The 24,588-nt window shown below is 37.7% G+C and overlaps 1 protein-coding gene across 1 annotated transcript; it reads left to right on the top strand.

Annotated features, from left to right (window-relative positions):
* Positions 1 to 152: 152 nt before the first annotated feature.
* Positions 153 to 22,629, top strand: LOC112577106. Its single transcript, XM_025260099.1, has 27 exons — positions 153 to 1,814; positions 2,160 to 2,256; positions 2,424 to 2,476; positions 2,669 to 2,765; positions 3,012 to 3,131; positions 3,553 to 3,641; positions 4,029 to 4,183; positions 4,558 to 4,688; positions 5,029 to 5,101; positions 5,359 to 5,516; positions 5,768 to 5,856; positions 6,128 to 6,265; positions 6,524 to 6,677; positions 6,942 to 7,007; positions 9,916 to 10,067; positions 10,967 to 11,063; positions 11,254 to 11,306; positions 11,537 to 11,633; positions 11,891 to 12,010; positions 12,442 to 12,530; positions 12,740 to 12,894; positions 13,142 to 13,272; positions 13,722 to 13,794; positions 14,711 to 14,868; positions 15,364 to 15,452; positions 15,727 to 15,864; positions 22,458 to 22,629. The coding sequence occupies exons 1-27, from the start codon at positions 1,741 to 1,743 to the stop codon at positions 22,618 to 22,620; spliced, it is 3,009 nt and encodes a 1,002-aa protein (XP_025115884.1). The 5' UTR covers positions 153 to 1,740; the 3' UTR covers positions 22,621 to 22,629.
* The last annotated feature ends 1,959 nt before the right edge of the window (positions 22,630 to 24,588 follow it).

Below are 24,588 nucleotides of genomic sequence, written 5' to 3' on the forward strand. Positions count from 1 at the left end.
CACCACTTCTTCTCAGATAAAGACATACGACTCAAAATTACTGAGACAAAACACAGCAATCTTGTTTCTAATGTACCGCATAATGGTCCACAAAGTGTGGTTATCAACTTAGCAACTGGGAAGCGGACAGACGAGAGGACCGAGCGATGACTGTGAGGGGCACCGGTTCGATTTAGTGCAGCGTTCTTTTTCTTGTCAGCCCAGCTGCCACATATTATTACTTACCTGACCTTTACGTGTCCAAGCTTGATAAGTGTAACACTGAACCCTAAATGACCCTTCATAATCTAATGTTGAGGAACTGAATGTGCAGCAAATGCACCGAACCTACTTTGAGTGAGTTTAGAGGTTAGTAGTGTACATGTGCAGTGTCATTATCATAGAGTATTGCCCTGACATCACAGATATGGAGAAACGAAAAGTGCTTGCCATTGTTCTCGAGCTAACTTTGTCTCAAAATCATGCGAACTCTTCACTGTGTTTTTTATATTATAGTTTAATCTGTAGTTAGTGTCTGTAAAATGCTGGAATGAGTCTCCACATACAAACAATACATACACAGAGTAAGAAACACTGAAATGCTATCGGAGTCCAGCCGTTAAAAACAACAATAAAAATAGTAACAAGACGTTCAAGAGTCGTAAAACTAATGACAGATAAAACTAAAACATTAAATAAAAGCAGTGTAAAGATTACTAGATTTTCAGGCAAACAAAGTCGTGGCTTAATGCTTTCTATATATCTATGTCTATATAATACGCTTACTGTACATATGCCTCTGTTAGGCAGTACAAATGGCTAGAATGACAGTACTGTAGGATCTGGTCAATGTTGTCATGTCTTCTTTGATGTCTTATGACCAAAGAATATTCATATTACCGAGTCACCTCGAACAAAGACTACAAAAATAAAGAAAAAACAAAAACAAATTGTGATTGATGTAGCTCTTTACCCGAACCTTTGCTTTCTTGCCTGCGTCCTGAGTCTTGTATTTTGTGAAAGGCAAGTGTGTATTCGCCCTCCACACATCCACATGCACTGGACACAATTATTGCCGTCGTTGTCAGCTGTGTGGTCCTCACCTCTATGACAAGTATAATATGAGATGTATTATTGTCTACTATTTTATTATTGCTAATAATTCCTCAGCTCCACATTTGTATCCCATGCTCTATGGAGCATTCTTCTCATTGTATACTGTGTACTTTTGTACATTGCCTTATGCTTGCTTTGAAGATGGAGAAATAAAAATATAATAAAAGGAAGAAGTAGGTCTATGTTTTATTAGAGATACGTTTTATCAGAGTCTAGCATTTTGAGCCTTGCACTTCATTTTGATCAACTGTGCATAAAAAGTTATCAACAGATATATTTAAAGTACACGATCGGCATGAAATGTAAATACAGAATGTTGAGAACAAATAGTGGCTGTTGATAAATCAAGATAAACATCGGGTACATTCAGACTTAAAGGTCAGAAAATGCCGTGAGGGCACGCACTGTGGTCGTGACTGTGCACTGAAAGTCCTCAGAGTACGTAATGTTGTTCATGCGATGTACTACAAGTACTGAGAGCTACAGTGCACCCCACTATCTATATAACTCAAGAATGGAAGCATTTCGACAAAGCGATCCTACAGCTGTAACAGTGCTGAGACTGTCGAGCTCTCGTCAGTTGTCTTCAGAAATCAGTTTCTCTGTCCAGAAAAAGTTTGTTCTTCGCAGTCTTCGGAGACTAGGATGGAGCTTCTGTCTCTAATTGACCTACCCGTGTACCTTGTGCTGGTCCCGTTAGCAGGCTTCTTGCTCTACCTGTGAGTACCGAAGCAGCAACGTTAGATTTTAAATTTTTATACGAAGTAGAAGAAAGTAAGAATGAAAAAAATGGAGAGATTTAAGGAAGAATTCACATAATTCTTCCCTCTAGTGTGCTGGCGTGTCATCATACCTATAATTGCCCTTGTGGATGAATAAAGTTGTATTGAATTGAATTGAAGAATAAACTTGCGCGAATTTGGTTTGTCAGTCATGGCACAGGAGGAAACACTTCTCTTTATTTGTGCAAATTTTTTCTAGCAATGAAGACAGGCCCATCATATGATTTAGAATAGTGAGCACAAATTCTCAACATGGACCATTGTCTCTGTGGACTGTCTCAGATACGGAATTTGGCCCTACGGAGTGTGGAAGTCTCTGGGTGTTGATGGACCCGAACCTTCACCTTTTATTGGCAACCACAATCAGATGGCAAGAGAGGTAAAGCTAACTAGTTAAAATGTTAGCTGGCTTTAATCTCTAATTATGTGAGTATGCCACCTTTGTGTTTAGTAACATGACATATAAAGTGAGAAGGCTCACTTTGTGTCGTTATTTAATAAACTGTCTTCTTTAACGTTTTTCGAATTTTTGTTTTAATTTTTCAGGGAGTGGAACCATTTATTCAGAAGTTGTCGAAGAAATATGGTCGCACATTTGGGTACGTTTTAAAGACCAGTTCTTACTGGTTGGTCCGTTTAAATGTATGCCTTTAAGACTTAAACTATCCACGGTTTGTTTCTTTGAGGTTCATGCACATCTACATTTTATCATGATATACACCCATGACTGACTCATTCTCTCTTGACTTCTTGTTGTGTTAATATTTAGCTTTTTTAAATTTGTATTTCAGCACGTATTCTGGACGTCTGCCACTATTGGTAACCACCGACATTGACATTCTAAAAGAAGTTCTTGTCAAAGATTTCAACAAGTTTACAGACCGATTTGTGAGTATTGTAAAATTATGGTTTGTTAAATAACGCCACTTGTAGGATTACTGAATTTTAAATTAAGTAAAAGGTTAACTCTATGATTGCAAGTAATTTTTCGTTACTGGTGAAGATTTTCATTAGCAGTATGTGAACAAGAGGCTTAATTGAAACAGAATATTACAATTACAGGTAGAATTTAAGTGTTTGTGTGCGCGCGCAAGTATAAACTATCGTTTTTTTTTTTTACATTTCATCTTTCAGGATAGTCTTGGGATTTATCCAGAGGAAGTTACCTCGATGTTGCCCTTTGCTACCGGCGCACAGTGGAAAAGACTTCGACACATACTCACACCTACCTTTAGTACGGGAAAGTTGAAGCAGGTGAGCACATAATATTTCAGTTAAGGCGCAAAGTAAGCCAGGTAAGAGTTTGTCTTTGTACAACGGGTACAATAGTCGTACTTTAGTCCGACTGACTGATTGTATACAGAGATCGGTTAGTGTAGTGGGTACCCACTGCTTGTCCCACCCAAATGCTGACACCCTGTTAGTCGAGTCTAGAATTGGTAGATGTCTCTTGCTTTGTTTAAGTGTCAAGGATTTGGATTTCCTTCTTGGTTCTATTTGAAAGGTCTTACTGAGCTGCTGACACTGTTAGTCTGGTGAAGAAATATACGTTGTTTGCTTTCCTTGTTCATAACATGATGCCTTTACTGATAAAAGATCCTGTTTAAAGATTTCTATAACTATTTTCTACATATTTAGATTCATACATTACATACATTACAATTGTTTGTAACAGATGGAACACTATATTCAACGTTGCTGCGTCCAGCTCACCAAAAACATCGAGGAGATTGTTCGAAGAGGTGAAAAGATAGATGTCAAAAGGTGAGAACTTGATGCTTTGATAGGCTTTCATGAGGTTTTTATTTTTTGTCTTTTTAGTTTGAATCCAATGGCTATCTAAAACATTTTTCATACAAAAACATATGTGTATGGGACGTAGTCCTTTTACGTACATCTCAATTCACCATACTCTAAGGAAATGACACCAATTCTTGGCAGAATCTTGGCATTTCTTTGAAAAACCTAGTTTAAAAAAATATCACTATCTAAGATGTGCGTATCTAGTGCATGCAGCTTAAGCTACTAACAATTTTGAACATTTGTAGAATGTTTGAGTACACAGTACTGCTTGATTTCCATCTTTCCCACTTTGCCTGTTGTAGCTAATGTTACACGCCACTAAGAAACAGTTTCCACACTTTTTTGCAGAGTCTATGGGGGCTACACCATGGACGTTATAGCGGGCACGACGTTTGGTATAGAAGTGAATTCTCAGAAGGACCTCGACCATCCATTCGTCAGAGATGCAGCGGGGTTCTTGTCAGACCTTGGCACTCAAGATAAATATTTAGTCGTACTTGCAAGTAAGAAAAAATGACACGTACCTCGAAAAATTTGCTTTATAATAATTAATAATTAATCAAGTATTCAACTTAATACTGGTTGGATTCCCCTCTCTCCCTCTTTCTTTTCTCAATTTTACAAAAGTTAGAGTTTTAATTGGAATGATTTTGTAATAGGAATTTACCCAGGAAGACATTGTAAAGAGCTATAACCAGGAGAGGTTTGCATTATTATTATTATTATTATTATTATTATTATTATTATTATTATTATTATTATTATTATTATTATTATTATTATTATTATTATTATTATTATTATTATTATATTATTATTATTATTATTATATTATTATCTGTATTACTAATACACTGTTATTAATTTTCTTTTTCAGAATGCTTTCCATTTCTGATCCCGTTTATAAAATTTTTGGTTAAAAACTTCTTTCAACCAAAAGGATTCAAGACATTCGTGAAAAGCATTCAACTCATTAAAGAAGAACGGAAACGTGATGGAAATATAAATGTATGTATAGGACAGCTGGAACTCCTGTATGTCAGCGTGCATGTTTTTGTATATGTGTAGCTACGTACTTAAGTAAAAGTAGATCAAACACGCACCTACATTCGCACCTACTCCTGTACATTGAAGGGATTGAGCGCTCGACTTCGTGTGCTCTTTCTCATACACACATGGGAATTATTTATGAATTATTTACACGAGTAATTAAACAATTACATGAACACCAAAGTTGTGACGATCTTTGTATACAACGAAGACATTAATAATACTATTTTATTATCACTGATCTACATGATTATTGGGTTTTGAGTTATTCTCACAAATATTGTATATTGTTTTACAGAGAAAACTTGACTTTCTCCAGTTACTGCTGAGTTGTGAAGAAAATTATGCCTTAGAAAACGATCAAATGAATGGTAAATAATTTGTTTTTATGACTGAGTCAACAAATTAAGTAAAGGAATGGTGAAGAGAGAGAAAAAACACCTTTCGAAGTCTTGTATTGACTTCAGCAATATGGAATTTGTTTTGATCTTTTTACAATTATAAATTTTATACTTTAAGCAAATTGCAATAATTATTTTTGTGTAAAAACACTCATCTGTGTATTACGATATAAACATTTAGTAACAGCTAGAAATCACTAAGAAGATGACGATCATTTCTATTGCAGTTTTGTCAAAAGTTGAGGTCGTCGCCCAGGCCCTCATTTTCTTATCCGCTGGGTACGAAACGACAGCATCCACCCTGCAGTACATGGCCTACTGCCTGGCGCTGCACCCGGAGGTACAGGAGAAAATGTTGCGTGAAATCAAGGAACAGCTTGGAGATGTGAGTTTTTTCCTCAAGATATCTAATAAATGACTTAAACCTTATTTTCATGTTATAAACACTTCTCACCGCGGATGTCTTTAGAACCAATCACGATGATTAAGGTGAAATGGAAAAGTAGAAAATGAAAAAAAAAATATCCACTTGAAAGAAGAGGTATAATATAAAGCCTAATGTGTAAGAGAAATCATTGATTTGAATAAGAGAAGAAGAATATATTGTGGGCATAAATGGTTTCTATGTTTAATCAGGAGATACCTACTTACGAAGGTGTTTCCAAGTTAAAATACTTGGACAGCGTCATCCACGAGACACAGCGGATGTATAACCCTGTCAACTCGTAAGGATACTTTTTTAGTTTTGGTGTTGTGTTTTGGTGTTGTGTTTTGGTGTTATGTTTTGGTGACGACAATGTTGTCATGAAATATTTTAAATGCCGTCCCATACGATCATTTTTTTACAATTCATTCCAAGGCACCTGATCTACTTTGTATTTTGACGAATTATTTTGATGAACTGTGGTATATTTTGATAATATTATCAGTGCTGTGAAAATGTTGCTACTTTATCGGTTACAAACTTCTTACCTCTGGCAATGTGAATTTTTATAGAGTAAACAGAGTGGCATCTGAAGAGGTCACCATTAAAGGAATTACGATTCCTAAGGGCGCTGGGGTTTTGATTCCTATCACAAGTGTGATGATGGACCAGGAGTACTTCCCTGACCCTGACAAATTCATACCTGAACGGTGAGACTTGCAAGTTTAAAAGGTTAAAAAAATTAAACTGTAGTGCAACTCTGTACTAGTCATAGGATAAGAATTAAGCTTTGTAAAAAAATTACTTTACTTACATATTTTGCAAGCGTGCAACACACACACAATACAGATGAGCGGCCAACCAACATAACTAAAGGTATTATTTTGAAAGTTTGTATGGTTACATCGAGAGACATACAAACATACAAACAAGTATACAACTGCGTGAGTGAAAACATTTTTGCGCAGGTTTTACGAAGGCAGCATTAACCCCATCTCCTTCTTGGCATTCGGGTTCGGTCCTCGTCTGTGTATTGGCATGCGTCTGGCTCAGCTGGAGATGAAGATGGCCATGGTGCACGTGTTGAGGAGAGTTAAGTTTGTGAAGACAGACGACCTACAGGTGAGATAACAAGCCACCGCCATACATCATCACCTTTCATACCTTGCTAACACAATAAACCTGGCGTAGAAATAATAGCAAAAAGATGCATTAAAATATAAAGTAGAAAACGTATATCTACATACAGTACAGATACACAAACGGTAGAAGTGTAAATTTTGACTTTTAATGATAGGCAAAAGGATGTGAAGTAATCTTATTCTTGATCGTTTTCGATATCGTATTTATATATTTACTAACATTACGTTTTGTACATATTTACAGGATGTGTTCAAGATCAAGCCTGGCTCTGTTTTTAACATCCCAGACCGAGTGATTGCCATCAAAGCTGTAATGCGAGACGTAGTTGCCACAGGTTAAAGCACAGTAACGGGCACTAACAAGTCAACCACTGTAACTGATATTACGGGACAAATGACTTTCAAAAAATATTTCTCCTAGCCTGTAATACGGTATTATCAGTTAGGAATTAACAACAACATCAGCAACAACCTACTGAAAGACTTCTTCTGTGATAACTTGATGAACGATGTGAAATTTGAGGCTTAAATGATTTACATTTCATCATATTAATGATATGTATATACAGATTATATGTGCTGACCTGGTGATCAGAAAGCGTTTAATGAGGATTGTGTTTATTGCCTTATTTACGTTTCTAAGACTACCTAACGAGGACTCACATTCTCTGTCATGTAAGCACGTACTCTTGACACAATCGTCAAGGCTCAGTCTCTCTAAATGGGTGATTATAATACAGATGACTTTTGTTGTAATAATCACAGAAGTTTACGCAGTTCATGTGTTTAAAAATAACATCTCAACTTAATCGTTACACATAAGAACAAGAAAATGTCTGTGTGTGCGATTGTGTGCGTGCGTGTGAGTGTGCGCATGCCTGTGCGTGTGAGTGTGCGTGTATGCCTGTGCGTGCCTGTATACTGATGCCCAATTCTGTATGTATGCATAAACAATGGCTCTCTCTCTTAATGTTAATATGTAAGTAGTTGTCAAATAAACATGTATATGTATTAACACCATTGTTCGAGTAATTTTAATATACTGTTCGTGCTTCTTGCTTATTTTCTATTTTATTATTCACAAATACACAAACTTCATATAAATTAACAGTATACGTGCATGCGAAAGCAACATTTTAACACACACATACACCGACCACACACATATTATTATTTATTATTTTTATTATTTTAGACGAAAACAATTCCACATTTTCTTCAGCTATAAATGTTTACTGTCTCAAAATCAGACAAACTCTTTACTGTGTTTTTGTTCTTGTTTAATCGGTAGCTAAATTCTGTGAAAGCACTTGAATAGAAGGTTTCCACACAAACGACACACACGCAGAGTAAGAAACAGGGAAATGTTATCGGAGTCCAGCTGTTAGTCGTGGTCGGAATCTTGATGTGACCTGGAGAATTCAGGTGTACGATGATGTTGGTATTAGATATGTTTGTGGCAATATAGAGTTTTGGTTAAACAATTTCAGGAAGAAAGTTATACTTTTGCACAGATTTGAGGGAATCGGATAGCACTACTACATCGTATTGCAAATTTGCTTACTATTCCATTTTTTTTGCAAAAGAGAGAAACTTGGAACTAGCAAGATAATATATCAATAATACGTGAAACATGGATCACGATCAGCGTCGTTATAAAATGGTCTTTGATCATGAAACACATCGCGTAATCTGCTGAATCGTTTTCAGTTTGAATGCATGCATTTGAAATGAATTTAACTTTCATCACTTCAGATCGTAACCTAATTGTTTATATATATATCCTCACTGTACATAGACCTACCTCTGTGAGGCAGTATACATAGCTTGAATGACAGTACTGTAGGATCTATTTCTGGTCGTAGAGAGTTGTGGTAGGTCTAAATTGCTTCGTGGTCGAATGATGTCTTGTGTCTGACGTCGTGTGTGCGTCATTTGTTCCACGTCACTTGAAGCAGGAAATGACGTCATCTATAAGGAAAACAGTTGCTCTAAAAATGTCCAAGTGAGCGGGAAAATACAACGGTCTTCGTCCGCCATCTTCTTCATAACTTTCTCAGTCACATTCCTCTGAACTTGTGCCTCTTCCACTCGATTCACCTACAAATCTCTTCATCCTCATCGTCATCTGTTGGGGCTCGTCGAGCGTTGTGTATGTGTGTATATGTATGTGTGTGTGTGTGTGTGTTGTGTGTGGTGTGTGGTGTATGTATATGTGTAATATGTTTTGCTTATGCAAGGTAAGTGTACGTTCGTTTTATTACACTAGTGTCGTGTTTAAATCATGATAGTTAATGTTACTCTGTCTTCTTTTATAGCTTATCTCAAATGTCCAAATTACGAAGACCTTCCTTCAGATCGAGCAAAGAACAAAAACAAACGATGTAAATGCTGAAGTTTTTTCCCACCTGAACCTGTTTTCGTGTCTGCTTTCTGCTCTTTTTACTGCATATCGACCGCCTCTGAGTGCATTGTACTGAAGTTACTGAAAGTACTCAGAAGTGTTTCATACTATCGATAGTAAATACGTTGACTTTTGTGAAATTATCATGGCTAAAAACAGAAATGCATTTCAGAACAATACAGGGGAATGCTTAATGTACTGCTAGTATTTTTACACATTTACTTCTCTTCTCTCTACACAACCAAGGAAAACCATCCGTAGATCATACGATGACCTAGTCGACATCTAGACCTACATCTTCACCAATATTTACAAACGTGACACGGCAGTCTATGATATCATACCTAACCCCGTCCTTGCGGGGTTGGCAACCACATGACATGCTCTTAAGAAGCTCTTAAGTGCGGGCAAATGTACTTAAAGCACATTAAGTCATACTGAGAATAGAAGTCGTACAATGCTACAATTTCTCTAACGTGAATATGGAAATGGCCAGGACAATAAAGTTTAGACAGACCGTCAGACATACAAGATCGGCATACAAGATCGGCATACATTTCAAACTCAGAATGTTGAGAACGAACGATGTTGAGAAATCGAGATAAACATCGGGGTACATTCAGACTTTAAGGTCACAACAAAGCACTGAATGCACCTTTCTGTCGTTGTGACGATGCACTGAAAGTACTGAAAGTACGTACTGTTGTTCATGGGATGTACTACAAGTACGGAGGGCAATAGTACGCTCCACTTCCTCTATTTAAGACGAGGTTTGAACCTTTGACCAAAGAGCTTGCAGATTTAATATTGATAGGACTCGTGCTGTTCAGCTCTCGTGAGTTGTCCTCAGAAGTCAGCGTGTCTGTACTCCTCGGAGTCTTTGGAGACTAGGATGGAGTTTCTGTCTCTCATTGACCTGCCCGTGTCCCTTGTGCTGGTCCTGTTAGCAGGCTTCTTGTTCTACCTGTGAGTATCGAAGAAGTAACGCTGAATTTTTAACTTCTACAAAAGAGACAAAAGAGGATAAGAACATTAAGAGATATAATAATAATATAATAATATATAATATTATAAGATATATAAGGTAGCAGTAGTAGTAGAACAAGCCTAAATGAATTATTTTGAGAGGCATGACAAATAAAAAAGGAGGAATCTCTATTTACAAGGGTCACAGAGTAAGTAAAATTGTTTGTAGCAAAAGAAGAGCAATTCTCATCAGCATGAACCAAAGATAATGGGGGCGTGGAGAGACTGTGGGAGGTAGCCGAAAGGCCCAAGATCATCCGAGCAGGGCAGTGAGGGTAGAATATCTTTGTCGTGTTTTTTCGGAAATCTTGCCGGGTAGCGTAGAAGTCATAATTCTTGACAGCGAGAGGTCATCTTGGGAGGGAAGTGCTATCTCGTGCACTATCACCTGGAAATCAGTCTCGTTTGTTGTCTTTATTGTAGCTTCAGTTAGTGAGGCAATGTCATCCTTCGTGTTGGTGTCCGCAAGTATCTGGACGAGTGCCACGAGGGTGTAGAATTCCTCATTCTTCATGTACCCACCTGCGGCGGGCCTTTCCGTAAATGAGAGCAGTGCAAGTTGTGTAGTTCAAGTGAATCTTTAAGACAAATTTGTTAGAGCCATGTTCACGGATGCATTAGAAATCCTTTTCAATTTTGGTACACCTAATTTCTGGAAAAAACTTCTGTTGGTACTGTTTAGCGTCGGTCGTCAAATGTAGTTTGGCCTTCTGACGCCATCTTGAGCGGGGAGGGCGCTTTTCTTCATTTGTGCTAAGTATTTTCTATACCAGCATATCTTTCAGAATAGTGAGCACATAGTTATAAACATAGACCATTGTATCTGTGGACTGTCTCAGATATGGAATTTGGCCCTACGGAGTGTGGAAGTCTCTGGGTGTTGATGGACCCAAACCGTCACCTTTCATTGGCAACCACTATCAGTTGGCTAGAGAGGTAAAGCTAACTAGTTAATGTGTTATCTGGTTCTATTCTCTAATGCTCTGTCTTTAAATGTGATAATTGTGTGAGTATGCCACGTTTGTGTTTAGTAACATGAGATAGAGAGTAATAAGGCGCACTTTGTATCATTATTAAATAAACTGTCTTCTTTAAAGTTTTAAGCAATTTCTTTTTAATTTTTCAGGGAGTCGAACCCTTTATTCAGAAGTGGTCGAAGAAATATGGACGCACATTTGGGTACGTTTTAAAGACCAGTTCTTACTGGTTTTTTTCGTTTAATATAAACTATTTAAGAAAGTATGGTTTTCTTTAGTCCATACATTTCTTTGAGATACTTTGCACATCTACCTCCTGTTATTGTATACTCTCATTACTGATGAGGTTTCCTCTTTTTACCTGTCGCTGTGTTAATCTTTAGTATTTTGCTTTAAATCTTGTTTTTATAGCGAATTAAATTTGTATTTCAGCATGTATTCTGGGCGCGTGCCACTGCTGGTAACCACCGATCTAGACATTCTAAAACAAGTTCTTGTCAAAGATTTCAACAAGTTTACTGACCGATTTGTGAGTATAAAAAGTTATAGTTTATTAAAGTCATACAGCGCCATTTAAATTTGAAATAAACAAATCAAATGTTACTTACCGCTGCAGATAATCTTCCCTTGGGAGTACGTGTACAAGAGACATCATTCAAACAGAATATTGTAATCATACTTAGAAATTCAGTGTGTTTGCAAATAAAATAGGTATACAAAGCGTGGACAATATATATGCCTTATTTAACTTATGCTTTCCTTACTTTCCTGACTTGAAATTTTCAGGAAAATATGGAGATTGCACCACAGGAAATGCGTTCGATGTTGCCCTTTACTACCGGCGGACAATGGAAAAGAATTCGACACATACTCACACCTACCTTTAGTACGGGAAAGTTGAAGCAGGTGAGCGCATCATTTGTCAATTAAGGTGCAAAGTAAGAGAGTTTCAGAGTTTGTCTTTGTGCAAGGTGTGTATAGCTCGTACACTAGTCCGACTGCTTGTCCCACCGAACTGATGACACCCTGTTAGTCGTGTCCAGAATTGTTAGAAGTCTCTTGCTTTGGGTCCCGAATGATGTGCATTTTCTGTCTCCCTTCCATTTCCAGGCTTTTCACTTTAGATTTTTAATTTCTTTCCATCTATTCTTACGTCATGGTTTATTTACTTTTTTAATTTTAATTAGTGGTTATACCTGTAGTGTTTTCGGAAATTCAGAAATAAAGCTACCTTACCGGCATGTTTATATATACATATATGCATCATCTAAATATTTACACGTGAATTAACATATTACACACATTTTTTATTTCAAAGTTATTTTTATTGTTTACAGATGGAATACTATATCCAACGTTGCTGCATCCAGCTCACCAAAAACATCGAGGAAACTGTTCTGAGAGGTGAAAAGATAGATGTTAAAAGGTGAGAATTTTATCTTGTTATGGGCTTTGATGATATTTTATTTTATTTCTGTATACTCTTGAAGCCAAGCGAATGGCTGTCTCCAAAATAAGATTGCATACATAGACGTGTGTATAGAATGTAGTCCTTTTCCGTTCATCTCAATTCTCCTTATTGTAAGGTAATATACCAATTTATTTTGTAAAATTTTTATCATACTTTTTTGCCAGAGTTTATGGTGGCTACACCATGGACGTGATAGCGGGTACGGCGTTTGGTGTAGAAGTGAATTCTCAGACAGACCTCGACCATCCATTCGTCAGAGATGCAGGCAGTCTTGTGGCAGCCATTACCACTGACGAGGGATTTTTACTCTCACTTTCAAGTACTTGCTAAAATTACATCTTAAGTTTACTAATAATTGATAACTTATTTAATTTACAACTTAACATTGCTTTCATTTATGTTTCTCTCCGACTCTCTTTTCTGAAATTTACAGAAGTAATCATTTTATTTTGAGAGTTGACAAAGTTAGCAGGTACTCATTCTAAGAGTTATAATTAGGAGGGAGTTTGTCATAATTTTGTGTTTTAATTATTAATTTACTGTTATCTATTTCTTATTTTTTTCAGAATCCGTTCCGTTACTGATACCGTTTATAAAAGTTTTGGTCACAAATTTTTTTCAACCAAGTGGATTGAAGTCGTTCACGGGAATCATTCACCGCATAATAGAAGAAAGGAAACTGGAAGGAAATATAAATGTATGTGTAGGACAGCTGGGACACACAATTGTATGTCAGTGTAAATGTTTCTATCCATGTTTACCTTCACAATCTATACAAAAGAATAGAGGAGTATATATAGGATTGCGGTAATACTTGTGCGTCAGCTTTTAAGTTTGTTTACATGTGTACCTTAACCACAATATAAAAGGAAAACTGGAGAGAAATAGAAATGTTTCTAGGACTGCTGGGACACTTGTATGTCAGCGTGTATTTTTGTGAATATGTGTACCTACGTATTAAAAGTATCCAACGCTGGCATGTCTATCCACACACACACACATATTAAAAAAACAATAACAACATACAACGTTCTCACGAGCTTAATAAACAGTTCAGACATTAATACTGCTTTCTCATCATTAATCTATATGATTGATAGTGTTTGTTTAAATAATTATTCTCACAAATTTTGTTTTGTTGTACAGAGAAAACCTGACTTTCTCCAGTTACTACTGAGCTGTGAGGAAAATCAGACTTCCGACGGAGATCAAATGAATGGTAACTGATTTTGATTTTATGGAAGTCATTATTGTTTTGACCCGATTACAATTTTAATTGTTTACTTTAAGCGATTCTGAAGACCTCATTTATTGCGATGCGCAATTGTGTCCTAGACAGCTCACTCTCGCAAGCACGCTCACAGACACACAGACAGACAGGCACACAGAGGCCCGGTGCCGGTGACGAGCCACATCGTCCCTCAGTCCACACATTGGCACGCACACGTGAGAACAGAAAAAAACACAAGCGTTTATTAATTACGGAAGAAAAGAAAGGAAATAGAGCATTAAAAGAACAAAGCAGAAGTTCCCAGAAACAGAAGAGACAACCCAAAAAACATGCAAAGTCCTCCCTCTCCGACCACAACCTGGGGAAACGCGCCATGAGAACATGAATTGAGAGGGAACAATCAAGCGTGACGAACGTGCCAGAGACAGGGTAAGGGCTGAGCGATAGCCAGTAACCTTGCTAGGGGAGGTGCGGGTAAAACAAAGTAAAATAACAAACGGGCACTCGGCCTTGACGTTGAATTGAAGTAACGACGAAGAAATGATTAAATGAAGGAACGACGAAGTCCAGCGGCTCGTGACGTGGGTCCTTCTGTCGCTCACAGAAGATTGAGTTCAGAGACAAAATAAATAAATAAATAAAATAAAAAATCCACACCGCGCACAATGTCGTCTGCGCGTACTTTCCTTCTCGTCTGTTCGCTCGCCACAGCACACGGCAATTACGTGAAAAGGAAGAAATGGTGTAAAACGTGGTGATATAGAAATCCTCCGTCAGTCCTTGCTTTTGCAGGCAGCACGAGACACACGACAGTATTTGGACTAGAGACTTTTGTGAAAACGAGAACGTCTATCGAAATATTGAATGGACATCATTAAGAAGATGCTGATCGTTTTTGTTGCAGCTTTATCAAGAACTGAAGTCGTCGCACAAGCAGTGGCTTTTTTCATCGCTGGGTACGAAACGACAGCATCCACCCTGCAGTACATGGCCTACTGCCTGGCGCTGCACCCGGAGGTACAGGAGAAGATTGTGAGTGAAATCAAGGAACAGCTTGGCGATGTGAGTTTTGTTATCTCTCCTATGATGTTTTGCTGTCATCTATGTCTTAACCTTACGTTCATGTTATACCAGAGACGTTATACACGTCATGTTATACACACTTGTCATGTTCAAAGTTTATGTCTTTAGCACCTATCGTGGCGCAACGGTTAGCGCTGTTAGCGCCTGTCAATACATTGAAGGTTGGCTGCCCTGAGTTCATTTCTCGTCTCGGGCACGCTGATCTTTCTCTGCACGTGGCGTCTGTTTACAGGGCTGGCTGCTTGCTGTAATAAAGCCTTAGTTGCTGACACGGCGTAAAACACCAATTCCCCCCCCCCCTTAGCACCTATCACGATGTTGAAGATAGTAGAAGAAAGTTTAAATTGAACCGGAATCATTCACTTGAGAGAAAAGGGATGAAATGTAGTCTAATATATAAGGGAAAGCAAAAATTTGAATTAAAGAAAAATAAGTTATGTGGGAATAAGTTAAATGGATTCGATGTTTAATCAGGAGGTACCTACTCACGAGGGCGTCACAAAGCTGAAATACTTGGACAGCGTCATCCACGAGACACTGAGGATGTATCCTCCCGGCGGCTCGTAAGTGTACTTGTTACTTTTGCTGTCACTTTTTTTGGTTAGAGCTAGACGTATACTAGGTGAGAATTGCCGTCATGTCTTCCTGAGTCTTTTTAATGCCGTCTTTCATCCGATTCATTTTTTTACAATTTGTTCTAGGACATCTAACTATGTCAGCTATGACAACATAATAGAATGTAGCGACAACATTATCAGTGCACACACAAACACAACTCAACTGTCCTTACTTTATTGGCTACAAAATTGTTACTTTTGATTATCTGAATTTTGATAGAGCAGACAGAGTGGCATCTGAAGAGGTCACCATTAAAGGCATTACAATCCCAAAGGGAGCTGGAGTTATGGTTCCTATCGCCAATGTGATGAAAGACCCGGAGTACTTCCCTGAGCCTGACAAGTTCAAACCTGAACGGTGAGAGATAGCAAGGGTACTGCAAAGGCAAAACATAAATAAAATAAACAAACTGTAGCCTGTCACAGTTGAAGTGACTGGACAAGAATATAGGTTTGTAAATAATCCATTCACAGATATGGTAAGCATGCAAAACACATGCAAGCAAATACAGATTGGTGGAAAATTAGCATTCTTGAGAATTTTATTCAGAAATGTAGTTCGGTGTTAACCTTCAATCTACACTTGTGGGTTCTAAACGTTCAGGTAAAGGAAACGATTATATAATGCTCTGTGTGATGAGGAGTGAAGACATTTTTGCACAGGTTTTACGAAGGGAGCGTCGATCCCATCTCATTCTTGGCATTCGGGTATGGTCCTCGTCTGTGTATCGGTATGCGTCTGTCTCTACTGGAGATGAAGATGGCCATGGTGCACGTGCTGAGGAGAGTGAAGTTTTTGAAGACAGACGACCTACAGGTGAGATAACCAAACTACCACCAAAGCACAGCTTCGTCTTTCCTGTACTACCAACGCAATAAACTTGGCATAGAAATAATATAAAATAAGGCATTAAAAGATAAAGTTTAAAAGGTAATGTAGAAATGTAGATTTTAAAAATACAATTACGTAAACGTTAGAGTGTTAGTGTGAAAAAATGAGATTATAGGTACCACTGTACACGATTGTCTTCGATTACGTATTGATGAGTGTTATGTGTATAAAAGATGTTCATGTTTACAGGAAACTCTAAAGATAAAGCCTGGCTCACGTCTTAACATCCCAGACCAAGTCGTTGCCATCAGCGGTGTAATGCGAGAAACACGTTAAACTGTCACACATTACATCCCTTTGTCAGGGCCTCACGTGGAAACGCTCATCAATGGGCATTGCAAGATTCAACACTTTTAGAAGTATTATCTTAGCCAGTAATACGCTACTAAGAAGAAGGTGTGGTAAAGAAAAACTATTGTAGACATCTGTGATTACCCAATGAACAATTGGAAGTTGAAAGCTTAAACAATTTAATGTTGAAACCAGATGTTTATCTTCTGATCGGAAATCATTTCATGAGGACTGCGATTTTGTTGTGGAAGACTGCCTAATAGAAACTCACATTTTCTGTCATGTAAGTAAAAGCATTTTTGACATTATCGTAAAAGAATAGTCTCTTGATTTGGGTGGCTATGACACTAATGCAGTTATCAACGAAATTAATGCTCTGTTAACCCCATCTCCTTGGCATTTTGTTCTGACCCTCGTTTGTGCACCGGCATGAGTCTGGCTGTGTTGGAGATGAAGTTTGCTTTTGTTCACGTGCTGACGAGAGAGACGTTTATCAAAACGGATGATCTGCAGATGGGATGCGACAAACATGAACCAGTCTCATCTTTCTTACATTGCGAGCTCTACAAAGATAAATTAGTTAAAAGATAAAAGGAAAAATACAACACAGGTTTACATAAACCATGGTCTTTTGAGATTTTTTTGGGTGTAAAGTACAGATTATTAGAATGTTAGCTTCCACTACTTCTAATTGCTTCCGATAACACACTTATAAATGTTTAAACCTTTTGTACTTGTCTATCATAAATCATAAAGATCAAGCATGGTTCGGTTTTAACCTCCTAGATCAACTCACTGCCATCAATTGTGAAATGTGAGACACAGTCGACATACCTTAGAGTACAGTTATGGGGCCTCACAAGGAAATTCTCTGGAAAGGACTTATTTCTTCTTGAAGTTTTACTCAGAATGTAATGCAGTACTAACAGTCAGGAATCAGAAAGACATTAAAGACTACTTCTGGTTCTGTCCTACAAAGATGCAAAATTCGAGGCTTAACTCATGAACTTTTTGAAATCAAAAGCATACCTGGTGATCAAAGTGCAATTCCGGGCTGATAATACGAGGAGTATGAAATTATTATCTTTACAGTTATGAGATTACCAAAGGAAGGCGTAAAATCTGTGTAATATTTATACAAAAATATTTGTACACTTTTGTAAAAACTCAGTCTTTGAAAACGAGTAAATAATATACAGATAACTTGTAATTTAAAAAAATATAGTAAAATAATTTTTAAAATCAGTGCACTGCATGTATAAGTTAAAATGGGTAACTAATATATATATAGTTAACTTGTTATATATGTTGTAGTATAATACTATTAAGAGTTAATACACTGAACATATTTATTTTAATTGTTGTTTAATACAGTTGAAATGTTAAGCATTTCAGTTACTTCATGTTATTGCTCAGAAATAAATTTGTGTATATATATATAGGTACCGGATGTTTAGTATGTATATATGTATGAAAATTGATTGATTCTTTATTGCTTTAGCATAGCAAGCACTATATCTACATAATTGAATTCTAAACAACAACAGTTTAAAACTGACTTCTATAAACACATACACAAAGAGCTTAATAGAAAAATATACCTACACAACACTGCATCTAGAAATATATCCAGGCACACACACACAAACTCCTACTTGTGCACCATCATCACAGACTTCAAACGCATATGAAAGTGGAGTCTCAAAAGAGAAAACATCATCAAGGCCACATGTCAAAGCAAACTTTACAATTTATATCAGTCTTCACCCTCCTCCCCAACATTCCCTCAACTGTTACACCATCCGCATAAAATCGCCATTCATACAACAGCACCAACGCACCAACACACACACACACAGAAGCTACTCTCAAAAAAAAAAAAGTTAGAAAAACAGTTAGCACAAAACTAAGGGAAAGAGAAAAATTATCAAGGTCTTTTTACAACACATGACAGACGTTTGTCTCTAACTTCAATCCAATACCTCGCACACACGCACTCATTCTTACTCGACGGGTAGTAATGCCGGTTAGCTACGCAGGCGGTTATTCGCCGTTCCTTCAAGAATTCGTCTGGCAATATGGCGGTAATTAAAGTTTACCTTGTTCTATTTTGCATGAAGCAATCAAAAATACCTTAGCCATGTGTTGCATTTGCTTCTATAAAGATTTAAACTGAAAAGTCAGTGATATCAGTCAAACCGATTCTTGCTCAGTTTTAACCCTCTTTGGTTTTTTTTCATCAGATTTGTTGTTTTCTCCTCTTCATCCTAATTCGTTACTTTTTTTTAATAATAGCAAAACGAAAACGTTTGTAGGGTTCTTTTTTTTATTCTCGTCAAACATTTAACGCGTGGCACTTTTATAAAACATTCTTGCACACCAGGGTTTAAAAACTTGATATTTAAAGCAGTGCTTCATGTGGAAGACTGCAACTATGTATGGCAGTAATGGAATTAACTGAAATAAATACATTCATACTTCACAGCTGACGAAATGCACTGAAAGTACTTTCTGTCATTCTGTTGGTGTACTGAAAGTACTGAAAGCACGGATATCAATCTATCTCTGGACTACTTTCTGCTCATCGAAACCAACTCTTAACTTCGACGATGCGGGCTTTCAGGGCTCGACGAACCACGCAGCTGTTTAAAAGCAGGAGTCGCGATAAAGTTCTTACAATCAGCAATATACTTGAAAGAAAATGTCTGTAGCACCCATCCTGATGTTTACGGTACCAGGAAAAAGTAGAAAATGAAACAAAAATCATCCACTTGAAACAAGAGAGATGAAATGTAGTGTAATATAGAAGAGAAAGCATGGATAAGAAAAAAAAAGCTATTGTAGGCATAAATACAAGTACAGTACTCGAAAGATGAAATACATACAAAATAACAAAATATACGTATTGACGAAAACCACACAGACACACACACGCGCGCACACATCTGTATATTATGAGTTACAGCTTTCGTGATTGGCAGGACACTTTCCAGCAAATATTAGGTATTTTGTATATTCTCTAGGAAGACTTTTAATGAGAATTGTTTTGTATCTTTTAGTGTGTGTAAAAGATAAAAGCATATTTGCTTAACTGATGAGTGTGTGTTAAAGTATACTTATCTATAAATTGTGTGAGCACTTTTCGATTTTATTGTGCATCTTATAGTTACTCTTTTTTTTTTGTTTTCTTATAAACAAATGCACAACACATAAATCACAATAAAATAATGCAATATTTCATAGTAGACTTTTATAAAAGTATGTTTCTGTCTGTTTTGCGTTAGTCTATGTCTGAAGACTGGTGTAAGACAGGGTTGCATATTATCACCGACAATCTTCCTGATGGTCATAGACTGGGTTATTCGTAAGACGACCCAAGACAACAACACCGGTATCCAGTGGACCTTCACTAAACAGCTAGAAGACCTGGACTTTGCAGATGACATTAGTCTCCTATCTCATCGGCAGCAGCATGCACAAACCAAACTGAGCAAGCTAGCAGAGGAAGCAGAAAAGACTGGCTTAAAGATCAACAAAAAGAAGACCGAAGTGATGAAATTCAACAACAAGCAAGAACTTCCAATTCAACTTCAAGGAGAGAACATCCTAGAAACAGACCGCTTCACATATCTGGGGAGCATCGTCAGCAAGGATGGTGGAGCGGACGACATCAGAAGCCGCATAAACAAGGCCAGGCATGCTTTCAACAGTCTGCGCCCCATCTGGAACTCCCGAGCATTATCCCTTCGCAGCAAGACCCGCATATTTAACACCAATGTGAAGGCAGTCCTACTGTATGGCTCTGAAACTTGGAGAGTGACAAGCACCATCAACAACAAGCTCCAGACCTTTACCAACCGATGCCTTCGCCATATTTTGAGAATAAGATGGCCTGAGAGGATCTCCAACAGCAGCCTGTGGGAAAGAACTAACCAGAATGCCACTAGTCAAGACATCAAAAAGCGCAAGTGGGGCTGCATAGCACACACCCTGCACAAACCAGCTGACACCATTGCCAGGCAGGCACTTGACTGGAACCCACAGGGGAAGAGGACAGTTGGGAGGCCAAAACAGACTTGGAGAAGATCAGTAGAGAGCGAGGCAAAGGCTGCCGGAACCACATGGGTCCAACTGAGGGGGGCTGCCCAAAACCGGGTTCGCTGGCGAGGTGTTGTTGCGGCCCTATGCTCCTCGAGGAGTAGCAAGGAATGATGACGATGATGATGTCTGAAATAGAGAAGTGATGTGCAACAGCCATCTTGTGTAGGTGTTCTTGAGTGAGAGTGTACAATACTTACACGTCATCTGATAACTTCGCATACGACTCAAAATTGCTGAAAGCGAGACAAAACATATCAATCGTGTTTCTAATGTACTGCACAGGGGTCCACAAAGTGTGGTTATCAACTTAGAAACAGGGAAGCGGACAGACGAGAGGACAGAGCGATGACTGTGAGGGGCACCGGTTCGATTTAGCTCAGCAATCTTTTTCTTGTCAGTCCAGCCGCCACAGATTATTACTTACCTGACCTTTACGTGTCCACGCTTGAAAAGTGTAACACTGAACCCTGAATGACCCTTCATAATCTAATGTTGAGGAACTGAATGTGCAGCAAATGCACCGAACCTACTTTGAGTGAGTTCAGAGGTTAGTAGTGTACATGTGCAGTGTCATTATCATAGAGTATTGCCCTGACGTCACAGATATGGAGAAACGAAAAGTGCTTCCCCATTGTTCTCGAGCTAACTTTGTCTCAAAATCATGCGAACTCTTCACTGTGTTTTTTATATTATAGTTTAATCTGTAGTTAGTGTCTGTAAAATGCTGGAATGAGTCTCCACATACAAACAATACATACACAGAGTAAGAAACACTGAAATGTTATCGGAGTCCAGCCGTTAAAAACAACAATAATAATAGTAACAAGACGTTAAAGAGTCATAAAACTAATGAGAGATAAAACTAAAACATTAAATAAAAGCAGTGTAAAGATTGCTAGATTTTCAGGCAAACAAAATCGTAGCTTAATGCTTGCTATATATATATATGTAATACGCTCACTGTACATAAGCCTCTGTTAGGCCGTATAAATGGCTAGAAGGACAGTACTGTAGGATCTGTTTTTGGTCTCGTGTTTAAATCACGCGAGTCAATGTTGTTATGTCTTCTTTGATGTCTTATGACCAAAAAATATTCAGATTACGGTCAGCTGAACAAAGACTAAAAAATAATTGTGATTGATGTAGCTCTTTACCCGAACCTTTGCTTTCTTGCCTGCGTCCTGAGTCATATATTTTGTTAAAGGCAAGTGTGTATTCATCCTCCACACAATTGTTGCCGTCGTTGTCAGCTGTGTCGCTCTCGCTCTATGATAAGTATGATATGAATGTATTTGTTGTCTACTATTTTGTTATACTAATACTTCCTCAGCTCCACATTTAAATTAAATGGTCTATGGAGCATTCTTCTCATTGTATACTGTGTACTTTTGTACATTGCCTTAAGCTTGCTTTGAAGATGGAGAAATAAAAAATATAATAAAAGGAAGAAGTAGGTCTATGTTTTATTACAGACACGTTTTATCAGAGTCAAGCATTTTGAGCGAAGCGCTTCATTTTGCGTGCACCACACACACACACACAATATAGATGAGGGCCAACCAACATAACTAAAGGTATTGTTTTGAAAGTTTGTATGGTTACATCGAGAGATTGTCTACACATACAAACAAGTATACAACTGCGTGAGTGAAAACATTTTTGCGCAGGTTTTACGAAGGCAGCATTAACCCCATCTCCTTCTTGGCATTCGGGTTTGGTCCTCGTCTGTGTATCGGCATGCGTCTGGCTCATCTGGAGATGAAGATGGCCATGGTGCACGTGCTGAGGAGAGTCAAGTTTGTGAAGACAGACGAACTAGAGGTGAGATAAGCAAACCACCGCCATACATCATCACCTTTCATACCTTGATAACACAATAAGCCTGGCGTAGAAATAATAGCAAAATGATGCATTAAGATATAAAGTAGAAAGCGTATATCTACATACAGTACAGATACAGAAACGGTAGAAGTGTAAATTTAGACTTTTAGTGACAGGCAAAAGGATGTGAAGTAATCCTATTCTTGATCGTTTTCGATATCGTATTTATATATTTGTTTACATTACGCTTTATCCATACTTACAGGAAGTGTTCAAGATCAAGCCTGGCTCTGTTTTTAACATCCCAGACCGAGTGATTGCCATCAAAGCTGTAATGCGAGACGTAGCTGCCACAGGTTAAAGCATAGTAACGACACTAACTAGTCAACCACCTCAACTGATATTACGGGACTAATGACTTTCAAAAAATATTTCTCCTAGCCTGGAATACGGTACTAGCAGTTAGGAATTGACAACAACAACAGAAACAACCTTCTGGAAGACTTCTGGGATGAACGATTTGAAATTTGAGGCTAAAATGATTTACATGTGTAGATATATTTATGTATATACAGATTATATGTTGTTACCTGGTGATCAGAAAGAGTTTAATGAGGATTGTGTTTATTGCCTTATTTACGTTTCTAAGACTACCTAACCGAGACTCACATTCTCTGTCATGTAAGCGCAAGTACTCTTGACACAATCGTCAAAGCTCAGTCTCTCTCAATGGGTGTTTATAATACAGATACCTTTTGTTGTTATAATCACAGAAGTTTACGCACTTATAAGCACAGTATAAGCAGTTGTCAAATACACATGTAAATGTATTAGCACGATTCGTCGAGTACTTTTCATATACTTTTCGTTCTTCTTGCTTATTTTCTATTTTATAATTCACAAATACACAAACTTCATATAAAATATAAATATAAAATGCAAAACCAACATTTTAACACACACACACACATACACCGAACACACACATACTAACCTGTATATAAAGAGTTACAGCTCTTGTGATTTGCAGGACACTTTCCAGTAAATGTTAGATATTTTGTTTATTCTTTGGAAAGATTTTAAGTTGACTTTTGTGTCTCTTTTTCGCTTTTTTTCACTACTTTATGTAAAAAAAAGAGATTTGCTAAATCCATCTTGTGTAGGAGCTTCTGGATGAGATTGAGCATGCCGTATGTGCGTCGTCCGCCGAACAACCTCCGGGGTAGAGGATACAGCACAAAAACTCATAAAACACAGAAACAACATGACACATTTGTTTCCAAAACAGTAAGCAATGGTCCACAAGCTGTGGAAAAGTACAATATTGATATAACAAGTGCGACTAGTGCAATCAGTCAACTTCAGCTATAAATGTTTGCGGTCTCAAAATCAGACGAACTCTCTATTGTCTTTTTGTTCTTGTTTAATCGGTAGTGACACATTTGAATAGAATGTTTCCACACAAACAACAAACACACCTGTAAGAAACAGGGAAATGTTATCGGAGTCCAGCTGTTAGTCGCGGTCGGAATGTAGATGTGACCTGTAGATGTGAGGTTATCGCTAGCTCGCTGGCAACCGCATGTCATGCTCTTAAGAAGATGAAAACCCTGATATGGCTGTCCTTTTAAAATGTTTTTCTTAAGTGGGGCAAATGTACTTGACGCACATTAAGTCATACTGAGAGTAGAAGTTTTACAATGCTACAATTTGTCTAACGTGAATATGAAAATGGCCAGGACAATAAAGTTCAGACAGACCGTCAGACGAGCGGTTAATATACAAGATCGGCATACATTTTAAACTCAGAATGTTGAGAACGAACGATGTTGCGAAATCGAGATAAACATCAGTACATTCAGGCTTTAAGGTCACAGCAATGTACTGAATGCACCTGCTGTCGTTGTGAAGATGCACTGAAAGTACTGAAAGTTCATGGGATGTAGTACAAGTACGGACAGCAATAGTACACTCCAC

Source organism: Pomacea canaliculata, linkage group LG1 (assembly GCF_003073045.1).
Source record: "Pomacea canaliculata isolate SZHN2017 linkage group LG1, ASM307304v1, whole genome shotgun sequence".
Lineage (NCBI taxonomy): Eukaryota > Metazoa > Mollusca > Gastropoda > Architaenioglossa > Ampullariidae > Pomacea > Pomacea canaliculata.